Source organism: Oncorhynchus kisutch, linkage group LG1 (genome assembly GCF_002021735.2).
Source record: "Oncorhynchus kisutch isolate 150728-3 linkage group LG1, Okis_V2, whole genome shotgun sequence".
Classification (NCBI taxonomy): domain Eukaryota; kingdom Metazoa; phylum Chordata; class Actinopteri; order Salmoniformes; family Salmonidae; genus Oncorhynchus; species Oncorhynchus kisutch.
The window spans coordinates 65,918,667-65,941,497 of NC_034174.2; the positions used below are offsets into that span (position 1 = coordinate 65,918,667).

Here is a 22,831-nt window from a genome sequence, read left to right on the forward strand (position 1 = left end):
CATATAGGGCAGGGGATCCTCCCCCACACTTTGACATGCTAAGATGCAGATGGAGATGGAAGAGGATAGTTATGTACTGTGTGGATATGCAAATATTGAAAATATACTAGTTGGAATTCCTCTCCCGTTTATAGCGTCTGGTTGAAAGCATAAACAAACCTGCTTCTATTAGCCCCAGATAGGTCAATCAATCAGTCAACCCACACAGTATAACTTTGACATGTTGTGACAGGTGAACTTTGCCACGTTTTCTGAGCATATTTTTTAAAACACTGAATGGCTATTTACCTCTACCTGTTATGTACCAAGATAGGGATGGGAATTTGTCAGGATCAAAATAGACATGAAAGGAGCAAAGCCCAGGTTGAACTTTTTATTTCACAACGGGAGAATTACACATATTTTAATGCCAAGGACATGCCAGAATGGCTTTCCAAGAGGTGTTGAGTTATCCTGAGTGGTCCAGCCTCAGTTCAAAAACAATGGATAAATGTTGCCCTAAGACTTGTCTAAAGTTTGTAAAAACAAAAATATACCTCATCACCCTGCTTTGCCTTTTAATTATTCATAACTCATTTCCTGGTTGTATGTGGCTGTATACAACCCAGGCACAGAGAGCTGAGCCGAGCACATAGAGCCACTGACAGTTACTAGATTCCCCCAGAACTCAACCGTTGTCTATTGGAATTCTGTAACTGGTTCTTCCGGACACACAATGTCCCCAACGTAGGAACAAACAGACCTCCTTCGCATGAACAAATACAGTTGAAGTCGGAGGTTTACATACACTTAGGTTGGAGTCATTAAAACTTGTTTTTCAACCACTCCACAAATTTCTTGTTAAGAAGGACATCTAATCAGGACATCTACTTTTTGCATGACACAAGTCATTTTTACAACAATTGTTTACAGACAGATTATTTCACTTATAATTCACTGTATCACAATTCCAGTGGGTCAGAAGATTACATACACTAAGTTGACTGTGCCTATAAACAGCTTGGAAAAGTCCAGAAAATGATTTTGGTTTTAGAAGCTTCTGACAGGCTAATTGACATAATTTGAGTCAATTGGAGGCATACCTGTGGATGTATATCAAGGTCTACCTTGAAACTCAGTGCCTCTTTGCTTGACATCCTGGGAAAATCAAAAGAAATCAGCCAAGTAGACCTCCACAAGTCTGGTTTATCCTTGGGAGCAATTTCCAAATGCCGGAAGGTACCACTTTCATCTGTACAAACAATAGTACGCAAGTATAAACACCATGGGACTAGGCAGCCGTCATACCGCTCAGGAAGGAGATGCATTCTGTCTCCTAGAGATGAATGTACCTTGGCGCAAAAAGTGCAAATCAATCCGAGAACAACATCAAAGGACCTTGTGAAGATGCTGGAGGAAACAGGTACAAAGTATCTACTTCCACAGTGAAACGAGTCCTAGATCGACATAACCTGAAAGGCCGCTCAGCAAGGAAGAAGCCACTGCTCCAAAACCACCATAAAAAAAGCCAGACTACGGTTTGCAACTGCACATGGGGACAAAGATCATACTTTTTGGAGAAATGTCTTCTGGTTTGATGAAACAAAAATCTAACTGTTTGGCCATAATGACCATCTTTATGTTTGGAGGAAAAAGGGAGAGGCTTGCAAGCCAAAGAACACCATCCCAACTATGACGCACGGGGGTGGCAGCATCATGTTGTGGGGTTGCTTTGCTGCAGGAGGGACTGGTGCACTTCACAAAATAGATGGCATCATGAGGCAGGAATATCATGTGAATATATTGAAGCAACATTTCAAGACATCAGTCAGGAAGTTAAAGCTTGGTCGCAAATGGGTCTTCCAAACAGACAATGACCCCAAGCATACTTCCAAAGTTGTGGCAAGGACAACAAAGTCAAGGTATTGGAGTGGCCATCACAACGCCCTGAACCCAAATCCTATAGAAAATGTGTGGGCAGAACTGAAAAAGCGTGTGCGAGCAAGGAGGCCTACAAACCTGACTCAGTTACACCAGCTCTGTCAGGAGGAATGGGCCAAAATTCACCCAACTTATTGTGGGAAGCTTGTGGAAGGCTACCCGAAATGTTTGACCCAAGTTAAACAATTTAAAGGCAATGCTACCAAATACTAATTGAGTGTATGTAAACTTCTGACCCACTGGGAACGTGATTAAAGAAATAAAGGCTGAAATAAATCATTCTCTCTACTATTATTCTGACATATCACATTCTTAAAATAAGGTGGTGATCCTAACTGACCCAAGACAGGGAATGTTTACTAGGATTAAATGTCAGGATTTGTGGAAAACTGAGTTTAAATGTAGTTGGCTAAGTTGCAAACTTCCGACTTCAACTGTATATCTAGAAGAAGACATCCTGAAGCAGTAATTTCTAGACCACAATCTAGTTGAAATGGATTCAAATCCAAAGTGTATCATTTGTGTCTTATTACAATTGTGAAATTATGGTATTTTCTGAGCAATTGTAAATCAGAAGGGTGCTGTCAGTCAGTTTACATTGGCGTGTTCACACAAACAAGGTGCCAGGCGAATGCATTCAATTTTGGATTAAATAAATTGATCTGAATGAATAAATCACTATATCATCTATCATACACTACATGGAAAAAAGTATGTGGCTATTTCAGCCATACCCATTGCTGACAGGTGTATGAAATTGAGCAAACAGCTATGCAATCTCCATAAACAAACATTGGAAGTAGAATGGCCTTAATGAAGAGCTCAGTGACTTTCAACATGGCACCGTCATAGGATGCCACCTTTCCCTGCTATTGCTGCCCCAGTCAACTGTAAGTGTTGTTATTGTGAAGTCGAAACCTCTAGGAGCAACAACGGCTCAGCCGCGAAGTGGTAGGCCACACAAGTTCACAGAACCGGACCGCCGAGTGCTGAAGCACGTAAAAATAGTCTGTCCTCTGTTGCAACACTCACTACTAAGTTCCAAACTACCTCTGGAAGCAAGGCCAGCACAAAAACAGTTTGTCGGAAGAATTATGAAATAGGTTTCCACGGCAGAGCAGCAGCGCAAAAGCCTAAGGCCACCATGTGCAATGCCAAGCATCTGATAGAGTGGTGTAAAGCTCATCGCCATTGGACTATGGAGCAGTGGAAAAGTGTTCTCTGGAGTGATGAATCACGCTTCACCAACAGGCAGTCCAAGGGACGAATCTGGGTTTGGAAGATGGTGGTCTGAGGCTGGTTTTCATGGTTTGGGATATGCCCCTTAGTTCCAGTGAAGGGATAACTTAATGCCACAGCATACAATGACATTCTATTGAACATCTTTGGGACGAATTCGAACGCCAACTGCGGCCCTAATCACCCAATATCAGTGCCCAACCTCACTAATGCTCTTGTGGCTGAATGGAACCAAGGACCTGCAGCAATGTTCCAACATCTAGTGAAAGACTTCCCAGAATAGTGTAGGCTATTATGGTAGCATGGGGGGACCAGCTCCATATTAATACCCATGATTTTGAAATGATGTGTTCGACGAGCAGGTGTCCACGTACTTTTGGCCATGTAGTGTTTATGTGGTCTGCATCTTGACTTACGGCTGTGCACCACTTTGAGTAGAGCACTCAACTTTTCAAGAGTTTCCCAATTCTCCCACAGTCATATCTGTCAATGCGAACTGTACCATCATCTAACTCCAATGACTACTGATGTTGTGTAACTGTGGAGGCTCATCAGAGGAATAGGAGGACCACCCTACTCAGTGATTTTCAGAAAAATACACAAAAATTCAAAAGAGATACTTAAAAAAAAACTTTGCTACATATACTCACATCACCAAATACCTGATTACCTAAAACACATTTTCACAATGAAGGCCTACAGAAGTCTCTGCAGGACCCTCTATGGTAGCACCCTGGTGTAGCCGGAGGACAGCTATTTTCCTTCCTCCTCTGGCTACATCGATTTCAATACAAAAACCAGGACGCTCTTGCTCCTGACCTATTTCCATAGACCTACGTGGCAGTTCTCGATGTGAATGTGGATGAGATCAAGTTATCATTTGTCAACAGAACCATCAATAAAGATTATGTGGTTGAATGAGAATGGGCTGTGTGGTTTCACTTGTTATAGAGATATTCATTCTTTATCATAGACGAATGATATGAATCTATGAGAATGGATGTAATAGATGATACATTCTGTCATCTAATATCAAATGAATTGTTTTCAAATCTAAATCTTTCCACCAAAACATGGTTTCCAGCTCTACAGTTGACTCTACAAACACTCTCTATACAGTATATATATAACTCTGAATCTAAGAACTCTGAATTTCTCTTAATAGAGATAGAATTATATGATTTTGCTGACAACTTTCAACATTTCTACTATCAATATTTAAATGTGTTTTCCTAGAATAAAACTCAGTCCCATTGAATGTCATAAATATATTCAAGATCATACTGACACTTTCTCAAGACCATAGAATTGGCCTCATGTGCAAAAGATGACACCCTATATGATAGTCAGATGTATAGGAGCATGCCAGATCAGATACATCAAGTTGAAAGACACAGAAGACAGAATGATGGTGTCAGCAAGTCAGAGCATCTTTATTGTATTCACAATGGGGTCTGTTGTTGGTGTCCCATCCAGATGTAGTAGAATATGTTGTTCTGGAGGTGTTAACCATAGAAATAGAATTATCAGAAAATAAATCCCCTTTCAAGTCAATTTTCCATGATGGGTATTTGATGGGCTTTTGCCATTCTAGAAAGAATAGGAGGATGGAATTCACATCTTAAACTAGAGTTAACCAGAGCTTCCCTTAACAAATAAGACAGATAACGAAAATAGGGATTTTCATCTGACAATGACTTAAGGTGTATTTTAGGTTGCATGAACAAAGCACTGTGGAGCAGGACTATTCCATGTGCTGGCCTCTAATTTCCTCTACCCATTCTAGTAATTATATTTTTATTGGGTTAAGCCGTTGCTTGCTGCAGTGCTCGCTGTGTGTGTGGGACCTTAAGAGGTATGTTTGGTTTCACTGACGCCGGAGCTAGAAGAGCTGACGTGAGAGCTGGAGGAGCCCTGGCCGGATTTCGAGGAGCTGAGGCTGTGAGGAAGGGAAACTCATGGTTAGCATAATTAGCATCTATGATCATAATAAGTATATAATAAAAGGTCACATAGCAGTAGATTCATGTCAAAAGTAACCATGGTTCATAGTAAGGTCAACTTCAAATTAACATTGAACATTTTAAAATCAAATGTTAAAGGAGACATAAATTCATTTTCAAGTGTTTCAAGGTCCCCTGTCACCCCTCTTCCCATCCCACTAAGATGTAGCACTCTCCTCCCCCATCCATATCTGTCTCATTGGGCCCCCTCTGTCCAATCGCTTCCTGCCTTACCCGCTAGCCTCTCCATCCAGCAGCCTCCTGTACTCAGCGATCTCCATCTCCAGGCGTGTCTTGATGTCCAGCAGCATCTTGTACTCCTGGCCCTGGCGTTCCATGTCGCTGCGGAGAGACACTAGCTGCTCCTCCAGGCTGGTCACTTGGCTCTGGAGGCGTCCCAGCTGCATGGAGTAACGGCCCTCCGTCTCCGCCAGCGTGTTCTCCAGGGAGCCTTTCTATTGGCCGGGAGAGATAGAGATGATGGGTCAAAAACTGTGGGAGTAGGTTTGGAAATTGGAATGTTTACTGTAATACTGAAAAGGTTATCTCTGGTAATTGAATGTGAAGGCAGGTAGATGTTAGCTATAGTAATGGAGTGGTGCCTGGCTACAACAACTTGAGGGATAGTGTTAGAGTCCAGGTGAAAGTGAGATACTTGAAGGATGGTAGAGAATGATGGAAGAGTCAAATGTTGATTATTGCAGAAAGTTGCAGAATGTTGTGTAAGTAATGTTCCCTAAACTGTGGTCCTTGGTCAGATGTTTGTAATTACAGCTCACCATGCTGAGCTGTGACTGCAGTTCAATCTCCAGGCCCTGCAGTGTGCGACGGATCTCCGAAATCTCTGACTTGGAGGTCTGGAGAACCTCTGTGCTGGACGCCACCTCCTTGTTCAACGTCTCTGTCTGTAAAACACAATAAGTGGTCAATCATCACAAAAACACACCAACATTTCAGCTCATGATAGAATGTCACAATGTTACAAACTAGAAGTAAAGGAACATCTCCACCATGAACATAGTTTAGGGGTTCTAAAGGTCCTACCTTGGTCTGGAACCAGGCCTCCAGGTCACGCTGGTTCTTGGCACTACCGCCCTCGTACTGCTCACGAATCTCAGCCATGACTCTGGACAGGTCCTCCTGTGGTGCTGCGTCCACCTCCACGTTGATCTGTCCAGTCATCTGAGTCCTCATGGCCAGCAGCTCCTGTGGAGAAACACATAGTGGTGAGTGTAAAGGATTAAGAAGTGACTAACTTCTGCCTGATGATAACAACTTGACCTGCCCTCTGTCTTCATTATACATTTGAACACCATTGCTTGATACGGATGTGCTTGAAAGCCAGCAATGGTGTTCTAGTGAAGACACCATAGCAGGTTGACATGGTCAATAGATGTAATACATTAAGGGACTGTATGGATATGTCCCATTAGCCCACACCCACCTCCTCGTGGTTCTTCTTGAGATAGATGAGCTCCTCCTTCAGTCCCTCGATCTGCATCTCCAGGTCAGATCTGGCCATGTTCATCTCGTGCAGCATCCTCTTCAACCCGGTGATGTCCGCCTCCACTGACTGACGCATGGCCAGCTCGTTCTCATACCTGAGAGATGGAGAGAGCTTAGGTCAAAGAACTGCCTGAATGTGTTCCTCTGTGAGAATAGCAGGGGCATAATAGATTCTAGTATTCCATTAAGTTTTGGGAAAATATCAGAAAGTAACACCAGGCTCCTGATATGTCTGTTGGGAGTGTGTGGTTATGGTGGAGCTGACGGGTAATGTCATTTGGTTTCCTTTTTATAGATTCAACACAAAATGTAATAAAAAACTGTATGAGAGTTTTTACAGATTTGGGGTTATTCCAAGTGGTTAATGTAATGTACCAGCAGTGTACTGTATCTGTGGATGGTGTTGGATGTACTTACTTGTTTCTGAAGTCGTCTGCAGCGAGCTTCGCGTTGTCGATGTTCAGATAGATGCTTCCGTTCAAGCAGGTGGCATCCTGGATCTGAGAGGTGGAGGATTTCAAAACATTTCAGAATGTGGCATGCATGGAATTTCACACTAATACAGTCCACACAAACTGTTAAATCACACTGTAATCACTCAGTTCTGAGTTTCAGCTGCACTGTAAATTATAGCTCACAGAAGCATTACAGGGAACCTGTTATCTTTGTGAACATTGTAAAGCATGACACAAAGAAACTAATTGCACCTGTTTGTTGCACCTTTTTCTTAAGAGAGAGGAAGGATTGGCTTCAATTATCCACTTTATCTTCAATGCTTCAGCTGCAAATATGCATACTGTCTTGTCATTTATCTTCGGTGCAATATCTTGGTTTAATCAATTATTATATCACTTTGCATTTTCCAATGTTCATATGTCACTCTCAGTAACTGTTGGAAAAACAAGCCAATGTCGCCTGTACTGTCTATCAAAGGATAACATTGTCACTATGCAGACATTATCATGTTTTGAAATGCCCTGCTCTTGCCTTCTAGGAAACACATCACCTACCTTGTCCTGCAGGTCGGCGATAGTAGCGTAGAAGCCAGAGTAGTCGCAAGCGCTGGGGGACGTCTTGCTCTCCATGAACTGACGGATCTTCAGCTCCAGCTCGGCGTTGGCCGCCTCTAGCATGCGCACCTTCTCCAAGTAGGTGGATAGGCGGTCATTCAGGTTCTGCATTGTGGCCTTCTCGTTGGCCGACACATTCATGTCGGCTCCACCGCCACCACCACCACCCCCTCCCATTCTGAAACCATAACCGCCACCGCCACCACCACCACCTCCACCGCTGGAACCGAACGAGGAGCTAGAGATGCGCACCCCAGAGCCTCCTGCTCCTCCATACACACTGCCGGCCCTCATGGTAGTGACGCGGCCTCCTCCACCTCCACCACCACCACCCATCGAGGAGAAGCGGGAGGAGCCCATACCCATTCCACCTCCAGACCTCATGGACATGGTGCCACCTCCGCCTCCACCGCCGCTGCTGCTGTAGGACATGTTAGATCTGGAGAAGGACATGGCTGCTGAGAGCGAGTCTGCCTGCCTGGGATGAGGAGAGGGAATGTGGTGCACGGCCCAGGCACTGTTGCCTTTTTATGCTGCACTGGGCAGAAGGAGGTAGGGTGGGAGGAGGACATGGGCGGGAGAGGCAGAAGGGAGGAATAGAGAAGGGAGGAGTACAGGGAGGATTTACCACATATAGGGCAGGGGATCCTCCCCCACACTTTGACATGCTAAGATGCAGATGGAGATGGAAGAGGATAGTTATGTACTGTGTGGATATGCAAATATTGAAAATATACTAGTTGGAATTCCTCTCCCGTTTATAGCGTCTGGTTGAAAGCATAAACAAACCTGCTTCTATTAGTCCCAGATAGGTCAATCAATCAGTCAACCCACACAGTATAACTTTGACATGTTGTGACAGGTGAACTTTGCCACGTTTTCTGAGCATATTTTTTAAAACACTGAATGGCTATTTACCTCTACCTGTTATGTACCAAGACAGGGATGGGAATTTGTCAGGATCAAATAAGACATGAAAGGAGCAAAGCCCAGGTTGAACTTTTTATTTCACAACGGGAGAATTACACATATTTTAATGCCAAGGACATGCCAGAATGGCTTTCCAAGAGGTGTTGAGTTATCCTGAGTGGTCCAGCCTCAGTTCAAAAACAATGGATAAATGTTGCCCTAAGACTTGTCTAAAGTTTGTAAAAACAAAAATATACCTCATCACCCTGCTTTGCCTTTTAATTATTCATAACTCATTTCCTGGTTGTATGTGGCTGTATACAACCCAGGCACAGAGAGCTGAGCCGAGCACATAGAGCCACTGACAGTTACTAGATTCCCCCAGAACTCAACCGTTGTCTATTGGAATTCTGTAACTGGTTCTTCAGGACACACAATGTCCCCAACGTAGGAACAAACAGACCTCCTTCGCATGAACAAATACAGTTGAAGTCGGAGGTTTACATACACTTAGGTTGGAGTCATTAAAACTTGTTTTTCAACCACTCCACAAATTTCTTGTTAAGAAGGACATCTAATCAGGACATCTACTTTTTGCATGACACAAGTCATTTTTACAACAATTGTTTACAGACAGATTATTTCACTTATAATTCACTGTATCACAATTCCAGTGGGTCAGAAGATTACATACACTAAGTTGACTGTGCCTATAAACAGCTTGGAAAAGTCCAGAAAATGATTTTGGTTTTAGAAGCTTCTGACAGGCTAATTGACATAATTTGAGTCAATTGGAGGCATACCTGTGGATGTATATCAAGGTCTACCTTGAAACTCAGTGCCTCTTTGCTTGACATCCTGGGAAAATCAAAAGAAATCAGCCAAGTAGACCTCCACAAGTCTGGTTTATCCTTGGGAGCAATTTCCAAATGCCGGAAGGTACCACTTTCATCTGTACAAACAATAGTACGCAAGTATAAACACCATGGGACTAGGCAGCCGTCATACCGCTCAGGAAGGAGATGCATTCTGTCTCCTAGAGATGAATGTACCTTGGCGCAAAAAGTGCAAATCAATCCGAGAACAACATCAAAGGACCTTGTGAAGATGCTGGAGGAAACAGGTACAAAGTATCTACTTCCACAGTGAAACGAGTCCTAGATCGACATAACCTGAAAGGCCGCTCAGCAAGGAAGAAGCCACTGCTCCAAAACCACCATAAAAAAAGCCAGACTACGGTTTGCAACTGCACATGGGGACAAAGATCATACTTTTTGGAGAAATGTCTTCTGGTTTGATGAAACAAAAATCTAACTGTTTGGCCATAATGACCATCTTTATGTTTGGAGGAAAAAGGGAGAGGCTTGCAAGCCAAAGAACACCATCCCAACTATGACGCACGGGGGTGGCAGCATCATGTTGTGGGGTTGCTTTGCTGCAGGAGGGACTGGTGCACTTCACAAAATAGATGGCATCATGAGGCAGGAATATCATGTGAATATATTGAAGCAACATTTCAAGACATCAGTCAGGAAGTTAAACCTTGGTCGCAAATGGGTCTTCCAAACAGACAATGACCCAAGCATACTTCCAAAGTTGTGGCAAGGACAACAAAGTCAAGGTATTGGAGTGGCCATCACAACGCCCTGAACCCAAATCCTATAGAAAATGTGTGGGCAGAACTGAAAAAGCGTGTGCGAGCAAGGAGGCCTACAAACCTGACTCAGTTACACCAGCTCTGTCAGGAGGAATGGGCCAAAATTCACCCAAACTTATTGTGGGAAGCTTGTGGAAGGCTACCCGAAATGTTGACCCAAGTTAAACATTTAAAGGCAATGCTACCAAATACTATTGAGTGTATGTAAACTTCTGACCCACTGGGAACGTGATGAAAGAAATAAAGGCTGAAATAAATCATTCTCTCTACTATTATTCTGAACATATCACATTCTTAAAATAAAGTGGTGATCCTAACTGACCCAAGACAGGGAATGTTTACTAGGATTAAATGTCAGGATTTGTGGAAAACTGAGTTTAAATGTAGTTGGCTAAGTTGCAAACTTCCGACTTCAACTGTATATCTAGAAGAAGACATCCTGAAGCAGTAATTTCTAGACCACAATCTAGTTGAAATGGATTCAAATCCAAAGTGTATCATTGTGTCTTATTACAATTGTGAAATTATGGTATTTTCTGAGCAATTGTAAATCAGAAGGGTGCTGTCAGTCAGTTTACATAGGCGTGTTCACACAAACAAGGTGCAGGCGAATGCATTCAATTTTGGATTAATAAATTGATCTGAATGAATAAATCACTATATCATCTATCATACACTACATGGAAAACAGTATGTGGCTATTTCAGCCACACCCATTGCTGACAGGTGTATGAAATTGAGCAAACAGCTATGCAATCTCCATAAACAAACATTGGAAGTAGAATGGCCTTAATGAAGAGCTCAGTGACTTTCAACATGGCACCGTCATAGGATGCCACCTTTCCCTGCTATTGCTGCCCCAGTCAACTGTAAGTGTTGTTATTGTGAAGTCGAAACCTCTAGGAGCAACAATGGCTCAGCCGCGAAGTGGTAGGCCACACAAGTTCACAGAACCGGACCGCCGAGTGCTGAAGCACGTAAAAATAGTCTGTCCTCTGTTGCAACACTCACTACTAAGTTCCAAACTACCTCTGGAAGCAAGGCCAGCACAAAAACAGTTTGTCGGAAGAATTATGCTAGGTTTCTGTACAGCACTTTGAGATATCAGCTCATGTAAGAAGGGCTTTATAAAATAAAAAATGATTTGAATTTGATTTGGTGGCCTGGCTATAACAGACTTGAGGGATAGTGTTAAGAGTCCAGGAGAAAGTGAGATACTTGAGGGATGGTAGAGAAATGATGGAAGAGATCAAATGTTGATTATGCAGAAAGTTGCAGAAAGTTGTGGACGTAATGTGCCCTAAACTGTAGTTCTTGGTCAGATGTTTGTAATTACGGCTCACCATGGTGAGCTGTGACTGCAGTTCGGCTTCCAGGCCCTGCAGTGTACGACGGATGTCCGAAATCTCTGACTTGGAGGTCTGGAGAACCTCTGTGCTGGACGCCACCTCCTGGTTCAACGTCTCTGTCTGTAAAACACAGTAAGTGGTCAATCATCACAGAAACAAACCAACATTTCAGCTCATGATAGAATGTGACAATGTTACCAACTAGAAGTAAAGGAACATCTACACCATGAACATAGTTTAAGGGTTCTAGAGGTCCTACCTTGGTCTGGAACCAGGCCTCCAGGTCACGCTGGTTCTTTGCACTAACGGTCTCGTACTGCTCACGGATCTCAGCCATGACTCTGGACAGGTCCTCCTGTGGTGCTGCATCCACCTCCACGTTGATCTGTCCAGTCATCTGAGTCCTCATGGACAGCAGCTCCTTTGGAGAAAAACATAGTGGTGAGTGTAAAGGATTAAGAAGTGACTAACCTCTGCCTGATGGTAATTACTTGACCTGCCCTCTGTCTTCATTATACATTTGAACACCATTGCTTGATACAGATGTGCTTGAAAACCAGCAATGGTGTTCTAGTGAAGACCCATAGCAGGTTGACATGGTCAATAGATGTAATACATTAAGGACCTGTATGGATATGTCCCATCAGCCCACACCCACCTCCTCGTGGTTCTTCTTGAGATAGATGAGCTCCTCCTTCAGTCCCTCGATCTGCATCTCCAGGTCAGATCTGGCCATGGCCATCTCATCCAGCATCCTCTTCATCCCGGCGATGTCCGCCTCCACTAACTGACGCATGGCCAGCTCGTTCTCATACCTGAGAGATGGAGAGAGCTTAGGTCAAAGAACTGCCTGAATGTGTTCCTCTGTGAGAATAGCAGGGGGGTTATAGATTCTAGTATTTCATTAAGTTTGGGGAAAATTGGGAGGGTGTGTTTATGGTGGAGGTGAAGGGTAATGTCATTTGGTTTCCTTTTTATAGATTCAACACAAAATGTAATAAAAAACAGTATGCAAGTTTTTACAGATTTGGGGTTATTCCAAGTGGTTAATGTAATGTACCAGCAGTGTACTGTATCTGTGGATGGTGTTGGATGTACTTACTTCGTTCTGAAGTCGTCTGCAGCGAGCTTTGCGTTGTCGATGTTCAGATAGATGCTTCCGTTCAAGCAGGTGGCAGCCTGGATCTGAGATGTGGAGGACGGCAAAAACATTTCAGGATGGGGTATGCATGGAATTTGACACGAATGCAGTACACACAAACAGTGATACCACACTGTAAGCATTGAGTTCTGAGTTTCAGCTGCACTGTAAATGATAGACCATAGAAGCATTACAGGGAACCTGTTGTCGTTATGATCATTGTATAGCATGACATGACACAAAGAAACATTTAGAAACTTTTGCAATCGCCTCGGGGCTATTAAGAGAGAGGAAGGATTGGCTTCAATCCTTTATTTTAAATTCTTCAGCTGCAAATATGCATACTGTCTTTGCATCTATCTTTGGTGCAAATTCTTGGTTGAATCAATTATAACAAATGTATATAATTTTGCATTTTCTAAAAGTCATATTCATTTCACTATTAGTAAGTTGTTGGAAAAACAATCTGATGAAGTGTACACCATGTACCTGTACTCTCTAACAAAGAATAACATTTTCACAATGCAGACGTTATCATGTTTTGACATGCTGTGATGTCATCATTGAGTGCTCTTGCCGTCTAGGAGACATGTCACATACCTTGTCCTGAAGGTCGGCGATAGTAGCGTAGAAGCCAGAGTAGTCGCGAGCGCTGGGGGACGTCTTGATCTCAAGGAACTGACGGATCTTCAGCTCCAGCTCGCCGTTGGCCGCCTCCAACAAGCGCACCTTCTCCAAGTAGGTGGACAGGCGGTCGTTCAGGTTCTGCATTGTGGCCTTCTCATTGGCCGATACATTAATGTCGGCTCCACCCCCGCCACCACCACCCCCACCCATGCCGAAACCATAACTGCCACCGCCGCCGCCAACCCCTCCCATGCCGCCACCAACCCCTCCCATGCCGAAACCATAACCGCAACCGCCGCCGCCACCCCCTCGCATTCCGAAACCATAACCACCACCTCCGCCACCGGAACCGAATGAGGAGCTAGAGATGCGCACCCCAGAGCCTCCTGCACCTCCATACACACTGCCGGCCCTCATGGCAGTGACACGGCCTCCTCCAGCACCACCACCCATCGAGGAGAAGCGGGAGGAGCCCATTCCCATTCCACCTCCACCTCCAGACCTCATGGACATGGTGCCACCTCCGCCTCCACCGCCACTGTTGCTGTAGGACATGCTAGATCTGGAGAAGGACATGGCTGCTGAGAGCGAGTCTGCCTGCCTGGGATGAAGAGAGAGAATGTGGTGCACGGCCCAGCCACTGTTCCCTTTTTATGCTGCACAGGGCAGAATGAGGGAGGGAGGTTGGGAGTAGGACATCGGTGGGAGATGAAGAAGGGAGGAATACAGGAAGATATTACCTCATGTAGAGCAGGGCAGGGCAGGGCAGGGCAGGGCAGGGCTCTTCCACCCACTTTGACAACCTGTTGGCAAATGCCAGGATGCAGAAGGAGATGGTGTGCCAAAGACACACCAGAATGGCTTTCCAAGAGGTGTTGAGTATTACAGGGTGGTCCAGTCTCAGTCCAAAAACAATGGTTAAATGTTGCCATAAATCAGAAGGGTGCAGTCAGTCAGTCAGTTTATATTGGCATGTTCACACAAACAAGGTGCCAGGCCAGTGCAATTCATTTAGATAAAAGCAATTAATCTGAACGCATTAATCACTATATCATCTATAATACAGTACATGGCCAAAAGTATGTGGACACCTCTTCAAATTTGTAGATTTGGCCATTTTAGCCAAACCTGTTGCTGACAAGTGTATAAAATCGAGCACACCGCTATGTAATCTCCATACACAAACATTGGCAGTAGAATGGTTTTAATGAAGAGCTCAGTGACTTTCAATGTTACCGTCATAGGATGCCACCATTCCAACAGGTCAGTTTGTCAAATTTCTGCCCTGCTAGTGCTGCCTCAGTCAACTGTAAGTGATGTTATTGTGAAGTTGAAACCTCTAGGACCAACAATGGCTCAGCTGCGAAGTGGTAGGCCACACAAGTGGGGACCGCTGAGTGCTGAAGCACGTAAAAATAGTCTGTCCTCGGTGACAACCCTCACTACCGAGTTCCAAACTGCCTCTGGAGGCAAGCTCAGCACAAAAACAGTTAGTCTGGCGCATTAAGAAATAGGTTTCCATGGCCGAGCTGCCGCACAAAAGCCTAAGATCACCATGTGCAATGCCAAGCTTCGGCTGGAGTGGTGTAAAGCTCACCTCCATTGGACTCTGGAAAAGTGGAAACGTGTTCTCTGGAGTGATGAATCACGCTTCACCATCTGGCAGTCCGACGGATGAATCTGGTTTTGAAAGATGCCAGGAGAAACATTACTGGCCCTAAGGCATAGTGCCAACTGTAATGTTTGGTGGAGGAGGAATAATGTTCTGGAGCTGGTTTTCATTGTTCGGGATAGGCCCCTTAGCATACAATGACATTCTATCGAAGGACTTTGGGATCCCATCGAATTGGAAAGCTGACTGCAAACCAGGCCCATCACCCATCACCCAACATCAGTGCCCGACCACACTAATGCTCTTGTGGCTGAATGGAAGCAAGTACCCCCAGCAATGTTCCAACATCTAGTGGGAAGCCTTCTAAGAAGAGTGGAGGCTGTTATAGAAGCAAAGGGAGGACCAACTCCATATTAATGCCCATGATTTTGGAAATAGGTTTTTGACGAGCAGGTGTCTACATACTTTTGGCCATGTATTTTGGCAGGTAGCCTAATGGTTAGAGCATTGGGCCAGTAACCGTAAAGGTTGCTGGATTGAATCCCTGAGCTGACAAGGTAAAAATCTGTCGTTCTTCCACCGAAGAACGAAAATAAGTAAAAATGATGTGGTTGAATGAGAATGGGCTGTGTGGTTTCACTTGTTATAGAGATATTCATTCTTTATCATAGACTAATGATATGAATCTTTGAGAATGGATGTCATAACAGATACATTCTGTCATCTAATATCAAATGAGTTGTTTTCAAATCTAAATCTTTCCACCAAAACATGGTTTCCAGCTCTACAGTTGACTCCACAAACACTCTCTATACAGTATATATATATAACTCTGAATCTAAGAACTCAGAATTTCTCTTAATAGATATAGAATTATATAATTTTGCTGACAACTTTCAACATTTCTACTATCAATATTTAAATGTGTTTTCCTAGAATAAAACTCAGTCCCATTGAATGTCATAAATATATTCAAGATCATACTGACACTTTCTCAAGACCATAGAATTGGCCTCATGTGCAAAAGATGACACCCTATATGATAGTCAGATGTATAGGAGCATGCCAGATCAGATACATCAAGTTGAAAGACACAGAAGACAGAATGATGGTGTCAGCAAGTCAGAGCATCTTTATTGTATTCACAATGGGGTCTGTTGTTGGTGTCCCATCCAGATGTAGTAGAATATGTTGTTCTGGAGGTGTTAACCATAGAAATAGAATTATCAGAAAATAAATCCCCTTTCAAGTCAATTTTCCATGATGGGTATTTGATGGGCTTTTGCCATTCTAGAAAGAATAGGAGGATGGAATTCACATCTTAAACTAGAGTTAACCAGAGCTTCCCTTAACAAATAAGACAGATAACGAAAATAGGGATTTTCATCTGACAATGACTTTGTATAAGGTGTATTTTAGGTTGCATGAACAAAGCACTGTGGAGCAGTACTATTCCATGTGCTGGCCTCTCATTTCCTCTACCCATTCTAGTAATTATATTTCTATTGGGTTAAGCCGTTGCTTGCTGCAGTGCTCGCTGTGTGTGTGGGACCTTAAGAGGTATGTTTGGTTTCACTGACGCCGGAGCTAGAAGAGCTGACGTGAGAGCTGGAGGAGCCCTGGCCGGATTTCGAGGAGCTGAGGCTGTGAGGAAGGGAAACTCATGGTTAGCATAATTAGCATCTATGATCATAATAAGTATATAATAAAAGGTCACATAGCAGTAGATTCATGTCAAAAGTAACCATGGTTCATAGTAAGGTCAACTTCAAATTAACATTGAACATTTTAAAATCAAATGTTAAAGGAGACATAAATTCATTTTCAAGTGTTTCAAGGTCCCCTGTCACCCCTCTTCCCATCCCACTAAGATGTAGCACTCTCCTCCCCCATCCCTATCTGTCTCATTGGGCCCCCTCTGTCCAATCGCTTCCTGCCTTACCCGCTAGCCTCTCCATCCAGCAGCCTCCTGTACTCAGCGATCTCCATCTCCAGGCGTGTCTTGATGTCCAGCAGCATCTTGTACTCCTGGCCCTGGCGTTCCATGTCGCTGCGGAGAGACACTAGCTGCTCCTCCAGGCTGGTCACTTGGCTCTGGAGGCGTCCCAGCTGCATGGAGTAACGGCCCTCCGTCTCCGCCAGCGTGTTCTCCAGGGAGCCTTTCTATTGGCCGGGAGAGATAGAGATGATGGGTCAAAAACTGTGGGAGTAGGTTTGGAAATTGGAATGTTTACTGTAATACTGAAAAGGTTATCTCTGGTAATTGAATGTGAAGGCAGGTAGATGTTAGCTATAGTAATGGAGTGGTACCTGGCTACAACAACTTGAGGGATAGTGTTAGAGTCCAGGTGAAAGTGAGATACTTGAAGGATGGTAGAGAATGATGGAAGAGTCAAATGTTGATTATTGCAGAAAGTTGCAGAATGTTGTGTAAGTAATGTTCCCTAAACTGTGGTCCTTGGTCAGATGTTTGTAATTACAGCTCACCATGCTGAGCTGTGACTGCAGTTCAATCTCCAGGCCCTGCAGTGTGCGACGGATCTCCGAAATCTCTGACTTGGAGGTCTGGAGAACCTCTGTGCTGGACGCCACCTCCTTGTTCAACGTCTCTGTCTGTAAAACACAATAAGTGGTCAATCATCACAAAAACACACCAACATTTCAGCTCATGATAGAATGTCACAATGTTACAAACTAGAAGTAAAGGAACATCTCCACCATGAACATAGTTTAGGGGTTCTAAAGGTCCTACCTTGGTCTGGAACCAGGCCTCCAGGTCACGCTGGTTCTTGGCACTACCGCCCTCGTACTGCTCACGAATCTCAGCCATGACTCTGGACAGGTCCTCCTGTGGTGCTGCGTTCACTTCCACGTTGATCTGTCCAGTCATCTGAGTCCTCATGGCCAGCAGCTCCTGTGGAGAAACACATAGTGGTGAGTGTAAAGGATTAAGAAGTGACTAACTTCTGCCTGATGATAACAACTTGACCTGCCCTCTGTCTTCATTATACATTTGAACACCATTGCTTGATACAGATGTGCTTGAAAGCCAGCAATGGTGTTCTAGTGAAGACACCATAGCAGGTTGACATGGTCAATAGATGTAATACATTAAGGGACTGTATGGATATGTCCCATTAGCCCACACCCACCTCCTCGTGGTTCTTCTTGAGATAGATGAGCTCCTCCTTCAGTCCCTCGATCTGCATCTCCAGGTCAGATCTGGCCATGTTCATCTCGTGCAGCATCCTCTTCAACCCGGTGATGTCCGCCTCCACTGACTGACGCATGGCCAGCTCGTTCTCATACCTGAGAGATGGAGAGAGCTTAGGTCAAAGAACTGCCTGAATGTGTTCCTCTGTGAGAATAGCAGGGGCATAATAGATTCTAGTATTCCATTAAGTTTTGGGAGAATATCAGAAAGTAACACCAGGCTCCTGATATGTCTGTTGGGAGTGTGTGGTTATGGTGGAGCTGACGGGTAATGTCATTTGGTTTCCTTTTTATAGATTCAACACAAAATGTAATAAAAAACTGTATGAGAGTTTTTACAGATTTGGGGTTATTCCAAGTGGTTAATGAATGTACCAGCAGTGTACTGTATCTGTGGATGGTGTTGGATGTACTTACTTGTTTCTGAAGTCGTCTGCAGCGAGCTTCGCGTTGTCGATGTTCAGATAGATGCTTCCGTTCAAGCAGGTGGCATCCTGGATCTGAGAGGTGGAGGATTTCAAAACATTTCAGAATGTGGCATGCATGGAATTTCACACTAATACAGTCCACACAAACTGTTAAATCACACTGTAATCACTCAGTTCTGAGTTTCAGCTGCACTGTAAATTATAGCTCACAGAAGCATTACAGGGAACCTGTTATCTTTGTGAACATTGTAAAGCATGACACAAAGAAACTAATTGCACCTGTTTGTTGCACCTTTTTCTTAAGAGAGAGGAAGGATTGGCTTCAATTATCCACTTTATCTTCAATGCTTCAGCTGCAAATATGCATACTGTCTTGTCATTTATCTTCGGTGCAATATCTTGGTTTAATCAATTATTATATCACTTTGCATTTTCCAATGTTCATATGTCACTCTCAGTAACTGTTGGAAAAACAAGCCAATGTCGCCTGTACTGTCTATCAAAGGATAACATTGTCACTATGCAGACATTATCATGTTTTGAAATGCCCTGCTCTTGCCTTCTAGGAAACACATCACCTACCTTGTCCTGCAGGTCGGCGATAGTAGCGTAGAAGCCAGAGTAGTCGCAAGCGCTGGGGGACGTCTTGCTCTCCATGAACTGACGGATCTTCAGCTCCAGCTCGGCGTTGGCCGCCTCTAGCATGCGCACCTTCTCCAAGTAGGTGGATAGGCGGTCATTCAGGTTCTGCATTGTGGCCTTCTCGTTGGCCGACACATTCATGTCGGCTCCACCGCCACCACCACCACCCCCTCCCATTCTGAAACCATAACCGCCACCGCCACCACCACCACCTCCACCGCTGGAACCGAACGAGGAGCTAGAGATGCGCACCCCAGAGCCTCCTGCTCCTCCATACACACTGCCGGCCCTCATGGTAGTGACGCGGCCTCCTCCACCTCCACCACCACCACCCATCGAGGAGAAGCGGGAGGAGCCCATACCCATTCCACCTCCAGACCTCATGGACATGGTGCCACCTCCGCCTCCACCGCCGCTGCTGCTGTAGGACATGCTAGATCTGGAGAAGGACATGGCTGCTGAGAGCGAGTCTGCCTGCCTGGGATGAGGAGAGGGAATGTGGTGCACGGCCCAGGCACTGTTGCCTTTTTATGCTGCACAGGGCAGAAGGAGGGAGGGTGGGAGGAGGACATGGGCGGGAGAGGCAGAAGGGAGGAATAGAGAAGGGAGGAGTACAGGGAGGATTTACCACATATAGGGCAGGGGATCCTCCCCCACACTTTGACATGCTAAGATGCAGATGGAGATGGAAGAGGATAGTTATGTACTGTGTGGATATGCAAATATTGAAAATATACTAGTTGGAATTCCTCTCCCGTTTATAGCGTCTGGTTGAAAGCATAAACAAACCTGCTTCTATTAGTCCCAGATAGGTCAATCAATCAGTCAACCCACACAGTATAACTTTGACATGTTGTGACAGGTGAACTTTGCCACGTTTTCTGAGCATATTTTTTAAAACACTGAATGGCTATTTACCTCTACCTGTTATGTACCAAGACAGGGATGGGAATTTGTCAGGATCAAATAAGACATGAAAGGAGCAAAGCCCAGGTTGAACTTTTTATTTCACAACGGGAGAATTACACATATTTTAATGCCAAGGACATGCCAGAATGGCTTTCCAAGAGGTGTTGAGTTATCCTGAGTGGTCCAGCCTCAGTTCAAAAACAATGGATAAATGTTGCCCTAAGACTTGTCTAAAGTTTGTAAAAACAAAAATATACCTCATCACCCTGCTTTGCCTTTTAATTATTCATAACTCATTTCCTGGTTGTATGTGGCTGTATACAACCCAGGCACAGAGAGCTGAGCCGAGCACATAGAGCCACTGACAGTTACTAGATTCCCCCAGAACTCAACCGTTGTCTATTGGAATTCTGTAACTGGTTCTTCAGGACACACAATGTCCCCAACGTAGGAACAAACAGACCTCCTTCGCATGAACAAATACAGTTGAAGTCGGAGGTTTACATACACTTAGGTTGGAGTCATTAAAACTTGTTTTTCAACCACTCCACAAATTTCTTGTTAAGAAGGACATCTAATCAGGACATCTACTTTTTGCATGACACAAGTCATTTTTACAACAATTGTTTACAGACAGATTATTTCACTTATAATTCACTGTATCACAATTCCAGTGGGTCAGAAGATTACATACACTAAGTTGACTGTGCCTATAAACAGCTTGGAAAAGTCCAGAAAATGATTTTGGTTTTAGAAGCTTCTGACAGGCTAATTGACATAATTTGAGTCAATTGGAGGCATACCTGTGGATGTATATCAAGGTCTACCTTGAAACTCAGTGCCTCTTTGCTTGACATCCTGGGAAAATCAAAAGAAATCAGCCAAGTAGACCTCCACAAGTCTGGTTTATCCTTGGGAGCAATTTCCAAATGCCGGAAGGTACCACTTTCATCTGTACAAACAATAGTACGCAAGTATAAACACCATGGGACTAGGCAGCCGTCATACCGCTCAGGAAGGAGATGCATTCTGTCTCCTAGAGATGAATGTACCTTGGCGCAAAAAGTGCAAATCAATCCGAGAACAACATCAAAGGACCTTGTGAAGATGCTGGAGGAAACAGGTACAAAGTATCTACTTCCACAGTGAAACGAGTCCTAGATCGACATAACCTGAAAGGCCGCTCAGCAAGGAAGAAGCCACTGCTCCAAAACCACCATAAAAAAAGCCAGACTACGGTTTGCAACTGCACATGGGGACAAAGATCATACTTTTTGGAGAAATGTCTTCTGGTTTGATGAAACAAAAATCTAACTGTTTGGCCATAATGACCATCTTTATGTTTGGAGGAAAAAGGGAGAGGCTTGCAAGCCAAAGAACACCATCCCAACTATGACGCACGGGGGTGGCAGCATCATGTTGTGGGGTTGCTTTGCTGCAGGAGGGACTGGTGCACTTCACAAAATAGATGGCATCATGAGGCAGGAATATCATGTGAATATATTGAAGCAACATTTCAAGACATCAGTCAGGAAGTTAAACCTTGGTCGCAAATGGGTCTTCCAAACAGACAATGACCCCAAGCATACTTCCAAAGTTGTGGCAAGGACAACAAAGTCAAGGTATTGGAGTGGCCATCACAACGCCCTGAACCCAAATCCTATAGAAAATGTGTGGGCAGAACTGAAAAAGCGTGTGCGAGCAAGGAGGCCTACAAACCTGACTCAGTTACACCAGCTCTGTCAGGAGGAATGGGCCAAAATTCACCCAACTTATTGTGGGAAGCTTGTGGAAGGCTACCCGAAATGTTTGACCCAAGTTAAACAATTTAAAGGCAATGCTACCAAATACTAATTGAGTGTATGTAAACTTCTGACCCACTGGGAACGTGATGAAAGAAATAAAGGCTGAAATAAATCATTCTCTCTACTATTATTCTGACATATCACATTCTTAAAATAAAGTGGTGATCCTAACTGACCCAAGACAGGGAATGTTTACTAGGATTAAATGTCAGGATTTGTGGAAAACTGAGTTTAAATGTAGTTGGCTAAGTTGCAAACTTCCGACTTCAACTGTATATCTAGAAGAAGACATCCTGAAGCAGTAATTTCTAGACCACAATCTAGTTGAAATGGATTCAAATCCAAAGTGTATCATTTGTGTCTTATTACAATTGTGAAATTATGGTATTTTCTGAGCAATTGTAAATCAGAAGGGTGCTGTCAGTCAGTTTACATAGGCGTGTTCACACAAACAAGGTGCCAGGCGAATGCATTCAATTTTGGATTAAATAAATTGATCTGAATGAATAAATCACTATATCATCTATCATACACTACATGGAAAAAAGTATGTGGCTATTTCAGCCACACCCATTGCTGACAGGTGTATGAAATTGAGCAAACAGCTATGCAATCTCCATAAACAAACATTGGAAGTAGAATGGCCTTAATGAAGAGCTCAGTGACTTTCAACATGGCACCGTCATAGGATGCCACCTTTCCCTGCTATTGCTGCCCCAGTCAACTGTAAGTGTTGTTATTGTGAAGTCGAAACCTCTAGGAGCAACAATGGCTCAGCCGCGAAGTGGTAGGCCACACAAG

General features: G+C 44.0%; 3 protein-coding genes across 3 annotated transcripts; all 3 read right to left on the reverse strand.

The window, feature by feature from the left end:
• Nucleotides 1-4,565: 4,565 nt before the first annotated feature.
• LOC116374843 (keratin, type I cytoskeletal 13-like) lies at nucleotides 4,566-8,224 on the reverse strand. The gene is made up of 7 exons (XM_031830286.1): nucleotides 7,679-8,224; nucleotides 7,086-7,168; nucleotides 6,607-6,763; nucleotides 6,207-6,368; nucleotides 5,942-6,067; nucleotides 5,397-5,617; nucleotides 4,566-5,098 (listed from the first exon to the last, which is right to left on the reverse strand). The coding sequence occupies exons 1-7, from the start codon at nucleotides 8,189-8,191 to the stop codon at nucleotides 5,008-5,010; spliced, it is 1,353 nt and encodes a 450-aa protein (XP_031686146.1). The 5' UTR covers nucleotides 8,192-8,224; the 3' UTR covers nucleotides 4,566-5,007.
• Nucleotides 8,225-11,495: 3,271 nt separating this feature from the next.
• On the reverse strand, nucleotides 11,496-14,039 carry LOC116376216 (keratin, type I cytoskeletal 13-like). Its single transcript, XM_031835689.1, has 7 exons — nucleotides 13,766-14,039; nucleotides 13,395-13,729; nucleotides 12,756-12,838; nucleotides 12,312-12,468; nucleotides 11,913-12,074; nucleotides 11,641-11,773; nucleotides 11,496-11,521 (listed from the first exon to the last, which is right to left on the reverse strand). The coding sequence occupies exons 1-7, from the start codon at nucleotides 13,995-13,997 to the stop codon at nucleotides 11,496-11,498; spliced, it is 1,128 nt and encodes a 375-aa protein (XP_031691549.1). The 5' UTR covers nucleotides 13,998-14,039.
• A 2,100-nt stretch (nucleotides 14,040-16,139) lies between these two features.
• Nucleotides 16,140-19,846, reverse strand: LOC116374842 (keratin, type I cytoskeletal 13-like). The gene is made up of 7 exons (XM_031830282.1): nucleotides 19,257-19,846; nucleotides 18,664-18,746; nucleotides 18,186-18,342; nucleotides 17,786-17,947; nucleotides 17,521-17,646; nucleotides 16,976-17,196; nucleotides 16,140-16,677 (listed from the first exon to the last, which is right to left on the reverse strand). Exons 1-7 carry the CDS (start codon nucleotides 19,767-19,769, stop codon nucleotides 16,587-16,589), a joined length of 1,353 nt encoding a protein of 450 aa, XP_031686142.1. The 5' UTR covers nucleotides 19,770-19,846; the 3' UTR covers nucleotides 16,140-16,586.
• Nucleotides 19,847-22,831: the final 2,985 nt, after the last annotated feature.

Excerpts from the sequence above, each read along its gene's own strand:
- LOC116374843 (XM_031830286.1), bottom strand. The coding sequence starts at position 8,191 with ATGTCCTTCTCCAGATCTAACATGTCCTACAGCAGCAGCGGCGGTGGA. Across the intron at positions 7,169-7,678 it reads TCGCCGACCTGCAGGACAAG|ATCCAGGATGCCACCTGCTT; the intron begins GTAGGTGATGTG and ends TCCACCTCTCAG. Across the intron at positions 6,764-7,085 it reads GCAGACGACTTCAGAAACAA|GTATGAGAACGAGCTGGCCA; the intron begins GTAAGTACATCC and ends TCCATCTCTCAG.
- LOC116376216 (XM_031835689.1), bottom strand. The coding sequence starts at position 13,997 with ATGTCCTTCTCCAGATCTAGCATGTCCTACAGCAACAGTGGCGGTGGA. Across the intron at positions 12,469-12,755 it reads GCAGACGACTTCAGAACGAA|GTATGAGAACGAGCTGGCCA; the intron begins GTAAGTACATCC and ends TCCATCTCTCAG. Across the intron at positions 11,522-11,640 it reads ACAGCTCACCATGGTGAGCC|TATCTCACTTTCTCCTGGAC; the intron begins GTAATTACAAAC and ends CCATCCCTCAAG.
- LOC116374842 (XM_031830282.1), bottom strand. The coding sequence starts at position 19,769 with ATGTCCTTCTCCAGATCTAGCATGTCCTACAGCAGCAGCGGCGGTGGA. Across the intron at positions 18,747-19,256 it reads TCGCCGACCTGCAGGACAAG|ATCCAGGATGCCACCTGCTT; the intron begins GTAGGTGATGTG and ends TCCACCTCTCAG. Across the intron at positions 17,647-17,785 it reads AGGCCTGGTTCCAGACCAAG|ACAGAGACGTTGAACAAGGA; the intron begins GTAGGACCTTTA and ends TGTGTTTTACAG.